The sequence below is a fragment of the Babylonia areolata genome, chromosome 11 (genome assembly GCF_041734735.1).
Source record: "Babylonia areolata isolate BAREFJ2019XMU chromosome 11, ASM4173473v1, whole genome shotgun sequence".
Lineage (NCBI taxonomy): Eukaryota > Metazoa > Mollusca > Gastropoda > Neogastropoda > Buccinidae > Babylonia > Babylonia areolata.
The window spans coordinates 14,493,575-14,502,741 of NC_134886.1; the positions used below are offsets into that span (position 1 = coordinate 14,493,575).

The 9,167-nt window shown below is 44.4% G+C and overlaps 1 protein-coding gene across 1 annotated transcript in view; it reads left to right on the forward strand.

Moving 5' to 3' along the window:
* The first annotated feature begins 5,282 nt into the window (after positions 1-5,282).
* Positions 5,283-9,167, forward strand: part of LOC143287147 (uncharacterized) — a 21,881-nt gene continuing 17,996 nt past the window's right edge. The window contains exon 1 of the mRNA XM_076595091.1: positions 5,283-5,549. Coding sequence (XP_076451206.1) covers positions 5,283-5,549 — 267 coding nt within the window. The remainder of the gene's footprint in view (positions 5,550-9,167) is intronic.

Consider the following 9,167-nt stretch of genomic DNA (forward strand, 5'->3'; position numbering starts at 1 on the left):
ACATGTTCCCAAAGTACCAGTTCAATGGTTCCCATGACTCTCTCCCCCTGACGGACTCCAGCGGGACCCAGACAGGGCGCAGTGTTCACTGAGGGCACGTTCGGCGTGGCTGCTGGCTCGTGGACAGCTCTCCACTGCTGCGCCACATAGCGGTGTAGGGGGTTAGAAATACCCACAAATGATTCTTCCCCAGGGCTGAGTTGACGATACTTGTGGCACGTGTCATAAATTGCCTCTGCCTTTATTCACCCACACCGTTATTCCCCCACCTCGAAGTTCATCATCCCCGCCCCTTTCCACGAAATTGAATTGCATGATCCCCATGGGCTGTTGTGCTGCATCCTCGGCACTTAATATAACCTTGCTATACGACTTTGATCTTAATGGATCTCAACTAAAAACATAGAAATGTGCTATCCTGTAAGAGAGGAAGACGAGGAAAAGAGAGGAAAAGACGTGGGGCGGAGGTGAGGGGGGAGACAGGGAGAGATATTTGGGTGTATTCTATGTTTACTTGCTAGAGGTTCTCTTTGCGCAGTAGCACATCAGGCTTCCGTCATGAGATACTCCTCCCTACCCCACCCCCTGCTTTCTGTATTTGCCAGCTTCCCCCAAGGTGCTGTTATTCCCCTTCGGTTTTTGGCTTGGCGCCATCACGTGATCCTTGTTTCTTCGCACTCTTTCAACATGGGGGGACAGCATCTGTTGGAGTTCTTAGTATCTGGGCTGTCTAACGCCTTCTTCTCCGCTTGGTCTTAGTTATGTATACATTCGTTTCCAAACAATCGGTTTTAGAGATAATGTTTGGCCAAAACCCATTCAGAATTTCAGAATTCTATGTATTAAACAATTTGGGGCATGCTTATAACTGGTGCTTCCTCGATTATTTTCCAAGACTCTGATCCATACAACAGTACTGATAATGATTTTCTTGGGAGGAAGGGCTTGCTTTTTGTGCTTGGGGAATTTTCTGACTGATGGAAAGGCTATTTGACACCAATATGGAGTTCTGCTTCTGCATCATCATCTGTTGTCTTGGAGCCAAGGTATTTGAATTCCCACACATCACCAATACCCTCAGTCTGTTACCTGGTTCATCTTGCTAAACTGAAAGAGAGACAGACAGACAGACAGACACATAGACAGACAGAGACAGAGGGGGAGGAGGGGGGGGGGGGGTAAATTTGAAGCACATATTTATACATGGCTAGACAGTATCCCTATTTTTTCTGGGGTATGGGGTATGAGTGGTCAAAATAAAACAAAAAGGATGAAGTGTTATTGAAATTGCTTTTTTTTTCATCATTGTGTTGAAGGTTGTTGGGTTTTTGTTTTGTTGTTGTTGTTGTTGTTGCTTTTGTTTTTTGCTGACTAGAAATGATTAATCAATTTTAGGAGAATATAAAATGGAGCAGAAAGAACAACTTTTTTAAAATAAAAAAAATAGAAGAGGGTTGGGGGGGGGGGGGGGGGGCAGGGGGGCTAGCCGTAATCCTGTACACCGGTGGGGACAGTGTGTGGGGCCGACATCCAGTCTTTATGACCATGACACGGGTTGTCGTCACCCCCCGACCTGGCCTGCAGCTGTCACCCCCTCTCTGCTTCCCTTGCCATGCCGTGCCGTGCCGTGCCGCAACCCTCTTCACACACACACACACACACACACACACACAGAGAGAGTCACACACGTACACACACGCACAGCACAAGGCACAGCGAACACCACCATGTCATCTCCCATACCGTTGACTCCACCAGGCCGGCTGTTCCCTGACATCAGTTGTGGCGGCGATGATATGTGATGCAAATAGCAGCAACAGATACGACAGCAGCAGCAACAATTCCTAAAAAAAACACAAAAAAAACAAAAAAAAAAAAAACGTACACACAAAAAGTGTTCTAGGCTCTCATGGATAAAACTATGTGTATACACACTCGCAGCGGTTGGACTGGAAAGCAAAAGCCAAACAAACAGCAGGCTTGAATACTAAGAACCTATTTGGGTTTCATGTTAAAGCTTTGTGTAAAAGCCTTAGTTCAGTTCAGATCTTGTATTCAGAAGAAGAGAGGACAAGAGAGCGTTTCAACCGGCGAAGCTGACGACGTCATTATTTTTTTTACATCGCTCTGTGAACAAACTGTTGTCTATTGTCGTGTTGAACAAACGACGCCAGTTGTTTCTACACTAGGGTAGTCGGATCAAAAATGAAAAACATGTTTTTATTTCCATCCCTTGTGATGGACCAGCGAAACACCAGCGATGATGATGGGTGCAGTTGATCAACATAGTTGAATTGTGGAGGTCATCAATGCTGTTGATGGTGATGTGCAGTTTGCAAACTGTAAACTACTTTTGTTTAGAACACATATACAGTGATGGTTTTCACTTCATAACACGCATAATGTTTTACTGTTCAGTTTACGGTTCATGCAGTTTATCATTACATTTAATGATACACGCAGTTTACCTGTTGATAATTTCTAGTTCAGCTGATGGCACGTGCAGTTAACCAATAGTTTGTTATATATTCAGTTCAGTTGGTTAATATTGTTGATTGCATTTTGAAATGTTTAATATAAATGACGAATACTTTATCATTGCAGTTGGTGATATGTACACTATCCATTGTTGTTGATGCTATGAACAGTTTCAGTTTCAAGGTGTCAAACTGAGCGAACTGATCCATATATGCTACACATTATATGCTGTGTGTAAAAATAAATAGCTGATGTCATTTTCAGATTATTAGTTGCGTTGATGAAATGTATGCTTCGTAAATGCAGTTAAGTAGATATTGGTCGCCTCGGTCGATAAGTGATCTTGATCAGTTCAGTGCCTGATGAGAAGGCCAACAATTTGTCAAGGTAGCTGAGGACGTTCATGCAGCCATCAGTGTCTCAGTACTGTTGACAGCATATTACAACAGTACATGCCAGGGATAGTTGAACAAACACAACCCATGATACACTGAGTCCACGAACATGCTTTGTGACATTTCTCTCCTTTTCTCTTTCTGTTCTGTTTGATTTTGTTTTTCTTTTTACTTTTTCATCCGTGTTGGCATGGTGGTATTCATGCCGCTCAACACGATTCCCCCACTCACAGCCGTCAGCTAGCTGAGTCACAATCCCAGCCAGCCGTCCACAAAGAGCTATCAGAGCTTGGCTGTCTTACAGTAACCTTCTTGAAGAGACCCGCATCACTGCTGAGTCACTCTGGTGGTGCACGACGATGCTGTTCTGACCCAGCATCGCACAACTCGCAGACCACCAGTCCACTGATCCCCTGTTGATGATGACAGTCGTTCAGACTCTGAGCCGGACTGAGTGAGCGACCCCCAACGTGTAACTACCATGTTCCGATACAGAGAAAGCCGTCCATGACGCTGCCGACACAGACGTTGACAGGACGTCACCACAGACCAGAGTGCCGGGCGTGGCCACGATGAGAGCAGGACATGAACGGTTACAGGTTTGGGTTTTTTCTGTACTTTCACAAGTGTTATTTTCTCTGAATGAATGATGATGAGAGTGGTGACACGCTAAGGGGATGGATTTACGTTTAAAAGAATGTGACACGGCTGTACTCTACGCTTCCTTTCATAAAATGACCAAAGTTTCAACACGGCTAGAAGATCAGATATCGACAGTCCTGGTCAGGACATTGACTACAAGACGTGTCCGCTGGGTGTGATCAGAATTCGAGGCCCTGTTTCGGCTTTTGACCTTGTATTGTATCGTATTATTGTATTGTATTACTCTTTGTTTGTCACAACAGATTTCTCTGTGTGAAATTCGGGCATTTTGATTTCCCCCACTCTACCCATGTGTGTATGGGTACCTGTGCAGTTTATCATTCCAGTCGGTGTTATGCACAGCTTACCAATGCAGCTGATGATGTGTTCAGATTACCATCACAGTTAATGGCGTGAACATTTAACTTTTACAGTCGATCTGTGCACATCCCCGTTTATGAGTTAGTTTTCAAGTTTCATTAATGAAGGCTTTGGTTTACCGATGTAGTTTTCATTTACTCTACATTCAATAATTGTAAGATTACCAGTAAGGTTACCAGTATGACTGACGACACGTGCTGTTGATTGCATCTACAGTTCATGGCTAAAGTTGCTGACTCGCGTAGTTCACCAGTTCAGCTGACAATCTGCGCGGTTCACGGGTGCAACCGATGACATGTGTAGTTTACTACCAACATCGATGTCATATAATCGTAATCAATACAGTTGGCGTAATTTGTATCCTTCCAGAAAGAAAACAAAAAGTTGGTGACAAAGTCATGTTCTGCAGTGTACCGGTATGCTGTTAACAGTCTGACAGATGATGTGTACAGTTTACCACAAGAACTGATCAAGTGTTAGCGCTTTCTACAAGAACAGTTGATGACGTGTGCAGTCCCTTGTTAAGCACAGTTGATGACGTATGCAGTCCCTTGTTAAGCACAGTTGATGACGTGTGCAGTCCCTTGTTAAGCACAGTTGATGACGTGTGCAGTTCCTTGTTAACCACAGTTGATGACGTGTGCAGTTCCTTGTTAAGCACAGTTGATGACGTGTGCAGTTCCTTGTTAAGCACAGTTGATGAGGTGTGCAGTTCCTTGTTAAGTACAGTTGATGACGTGTGCAGTTCCTTGTTAAGCACAGTTGATGACGTGTGCAGTTCCTTGTTAAGCACAGTTGATGACGTGTGCAGTTCCTTGTTAAGCACAGTTGATGAGGTGTGCAGTTCCTTGTTAAGCACAGTTGATGACGTGTGCAGTTCCTTGTTAAGCACAGTTGATGACGTGTGCAGTTCCTTGTTAAGCACAGTTGATGACGTGTGCAGTTCCTTGTTAAGCACAGTTGATGACGTGTGCAGTTCCTTGTTAAGCACAGTTGATGACGTGTGCAGTTCCTTGTTAAGCACAGTTGATGACGTGTGCAGGGTTTCACAACAATCAATGAACTCTGTGCCGCTTCCCACAACCACTGATGAGGGGTGCAGTTGTTCCAAAACAAAGGAGGATGTGTGCAGTTGACCACAATAATTGATGACACGTGCAACACAACTGATGACTTGCGTGTGCCGTTTCATAACACTGTCAAAACCTTATGCAGTTCATCAAAACAGTTTATGACGGCAAGTAGCAGAAAGAAGATTAAAAAAAAGATAACAAAAACAGTTTATAATGTGGATTTCCCGAAAGATGATGCACTCAACGTTCGGTGGTGGTGAGTGACCTGTGATCCTTTGCGCTCCTATCGCGACATCGACACGTGAACAAATCTATGGCCTCTTTGAGAGACCACTCGTGCAGCCGAAGGACTTCCCTGCCGGTACTGGTCGTGGTGACGGCAGCGGCCGTGCTGACGTCCTGCTGTGGCGTCATCGTGAGTGCGGGTGACGTGAGGTCGCGTTCGCCGTCGCTGCACAAGCCGAGCAAGGGGCTGGGCAAGGTGAACCTGACGGAGTGGGGGGTGGGCATTGTCAGGCAGCAGTTCAACGTCACACTGCCCGGACCCCCCGCCACCATCAGCGGCCTGTTCCCCTCGGAGGTGAGAGACACGGCTGTCGGTGCCGTGTTCTGTGTGCTGTTTGCCAGTCTGTGAGCTGTTGTTGTTGTCGTTCCTTTGTCTTCTTCTTCTTCTTTGTTTGTGGTAGTTCTTGTAATTGTTGTCCTTCTTTCTTTGTCATTTGCTGCTTGTTTGTTGTGTTTGTTGTTGTTGTTTGTTTTTGTTGTTGTTGTTGTTGGTGGTGGTGGTGGTGGTGGTGGTAGTGTTGCTGCTGCCGCTGTTCATGTTGTTGTGCCGTTGTTATTTTTGCTATTCTTCTACTTCTTTCTTCTTCTTCTTCTTCTTCTTCTTCTTCTTCTTCTTCTTCTTCTTCTCCACCGTCGTCGTCAGCGTGGTGTTCTTTCTCCTTCTCCTCTTCTTCTTCCTATTCTTTTTTTCCTGCTGCCCCTTCTTCAACACCATCTTTTTTCTGCCACTCCCATCCCCCTCCCCTCCCCCACACCCCTCTCTCTCACATTATCCCTCTGTGTCTTTCTCTGTACCTCTGTCTCTCTGTGTCTTTCTCTGTACCTCTGTCTCTGTGTCTTTCTCTGTCTCTCTGTGTCTTTCTCTGTACCTCTGTCTCTGTGTGTCTTTCTCTGTCCCTCTGTCTCTGTGTCTTTCTCTGTACCTCTGTCTCTCTGTGTCTTTCTCTGTACCTCTGTCTCTCTGTGTCTTTCTCTGTACCTCTGTCTCTGTGTCTTTCTCTGTCTCTCTGTGTCTTTTTCTGTACCTCTGTCTCTGTGTGTCTTTCTCTGTCCCTCTGTCTCTGTGTCTTTCTCTGTACCTCTGTCCCTCTGTGTCTTTCTTTGTACCTCTGTCTCTCTGTGTCTTTCTCTGTACCTCTTTCTCTCTGTGTCTTTCTCTGTCTCTCTGTGTCTTTCTCTGTACCTCTGTCTCTCTGTGTCTTTCTCTGTCCCTCTGTCTCTGTGTCTTTCTCTGTACCTCTGTCTCTCTGTGTCTTTCTCTGTACCTCTGTCTCTCTGTGTCTTTCTCTGTCCCTCTGTCTCTGTGTCTTTCTCTGTACCTCTGTCTCTCTGTGTCTTTCTCTGTACCTCTTTCTCTCTGTGTCTTTCTCTGTCTCTCTGTGTCTTTCTCTGTACCTCTGTCTCTCTGTGTCTTTCTCTGTACCTCTTTCTCTCTGTGTCTTTCTCTGTCTCTCTGTGTCTTTCTCTGTACCTCTGTCTCTCTGTGTCTTTCTCTGTACCTCTGTCTCTCTGTGTCTTTCTCTGTGTCTCTGTCTCTCTGTGTCTTTCTCTGTACCTCTTTCTCTCTGTGTCTTTCTCTGTACCTCTGTCTCTCTGTGTCTTTCTCTGTACCTCTGTCTCTCTGTGTCTTTCTCTGTACCTCTGTCTCTCTGTGTCTTTCTCTGTACCTCTGTCTCTCTGTGTCTTTCTCTGTACCTCTGTCTGTGTCTTTCTCTGTACCTCTGTCTCTGTGTCTGTCTCTGTCTCTCTGTGTCTTTCTCTGTACCTCTGTCTCTGTGTCTTTCTCTGTCTCTCTGTGTCTTTCTCTGTACCTCTGTCTCTCTGTGTCTTTCTCTGTACCTCTGTCTCTCTGTGTCTTTCTCTGTACCTCTTTCTCTCTGTCGATCTTCTATTTCTGCTTCATCAGTCAGTGTACAGAATGTTAAAACCCTTTCAGAACAGAAAATGAAAAACACGTAGGATAAAAGTCATTCCAACATAAAACAACAGAAGCAAGGCCTTCATGACTCACGTGTGATACCAACTTAATCCAGCAAATGAATCATGAAAAAATGGCACTGCAAAATAAATCATCCGGTAAAACGGTACACACACGCTCATGTGACACAGACCTCTTAATTTACAAAATGTCTGTGTTCTGAGTAAAACAAACTATCACACTGTGTTTAACGAAGAAATTCAGATGAAAAACCGAAGTTCTGTCATGTTTCTACATTTCTATGAAATTATTGTCTCTCTGCTCAGTTTTGGTTTCACCATTAACGATCATCGTACCGAATTTGGCGAAGATTGTGTACAAGATTTTCTTTCGTATACATAGAAGCTTTTTTATCATCAATATCGTATGCCGTTTGATTTTAGATTATTTAAATGGATCATGCTGTATCCATGTCTGGGTACAATACCAAGTTTAATTAAGACTGGATGCAAGACAGCTCCTCAAACCCTTTCTATAACTATCAAATAATGACCTTGACCTCTGACCTCTCATCCTGTCTACCATATCATAAGCAGATGAATTTAAAGGTCCTATTCATGCCTTCCGTCCTGCCAAATTTGGTTTCTATGCCACTTGTAATAGCCAAAATGCCAAACTTTAAGTTACCCCAATATTCTGCAAACCATGTTAAGGTCTAATTCATGACGTAAGAAAAGACCTACAATAACTATCAATTGTCTAAAATTGCCAAACTCAGCCTCTCGTTCCAGACAAAACGATTTACCGTAAGATTAACCCTTCGTTTAAGTAATTTTCTGATTCAGTAATACAGAGAAGATCTGTTGAAATTTCTCTCATTGTCTGTCAAGATTTATTTCATTGTCTCTGTCTCAGTTACGATGTCGCCCTCTCTCCAGGATGTGTGTGTGTGTGTGCGTGCGCGCGCGCGTGTGTGTGTGTGTGTGTGTTTGGCACATGGATGTCTGTGAGTCTCTTTACTCAAGTTGTCTCGCTGTCTCTCACTCCGTAATTATGCTCCTCTCTCACCATCTTTCTATGTACATGAAAAGTGTCCGTTGTATGTTCCATCAAATGTCATGTTCCTCCCAATGTATGCATCTCTTCTAATAGCGGTTCACTTCATGGACACCGCACCACAAGCCAGTATCATGCACTGAACGACTCTTCCTCCTCTCCTCCTCCTCCTCCTGCTCCCCTAACAATGTGAAGTGTCACTGGGGCGCATCAAAGGACAGTACTGTTCACTGGATTCCTCCACTTCTGTTGGTTGTGTGTCAAAGCCAGGGTCTCTGGAAATGGTTTCCCTGTCAGCTCTGCAGAGTTGTCACTCCATCGTGTTGTTGTTGTTGTTTTTTGTTTTGTTTTTTAACCATAATGTAAATTTAGAAAGTTTGTATTTAACAACATTGAAAACCGGCCAACCAGTCACCCGGAGTCCAAACGGTCAGAGGGGCTGTGAAAGAGAAGCTTCGCTGCAAAAAGGCCCTGCCTTGTAGTCAGCAACTGCCACACGAAATTAGCACAATAATGACCGGCACTTATCATGAGTGAGAGAGAGGTGGTGGATAGGGCAGAGAAGGGAACAGTAACTCAAACCGAATCATGTTGCTTTAAGCCCAGCCGACCACACTGGGCCGTTTTTCAGGACTGAATACCCGTCACTTCTTTAACCTCTTCAGTGCGAAGGACGTATACACACGTCTACTGAAATGCTAGCTTATTTGTCAGAGACGTACAATATACACATCCACGTCACGTCATGAATTTTCTTAAATTTAGTTTGAATTTTCTTTATCCAAACAGACACCAGTAGGAAAGCTTGATGTGTTTTCCATAGTTTCTCAGAAGAAGTAGCGCCCTACCACGCGATATACGGTCATCCTTGGATGTGATTTGTAGTACCTTTCGGAAATTCGATAACATGGCAGACGACTAAAAACAATCTGGCCAAAA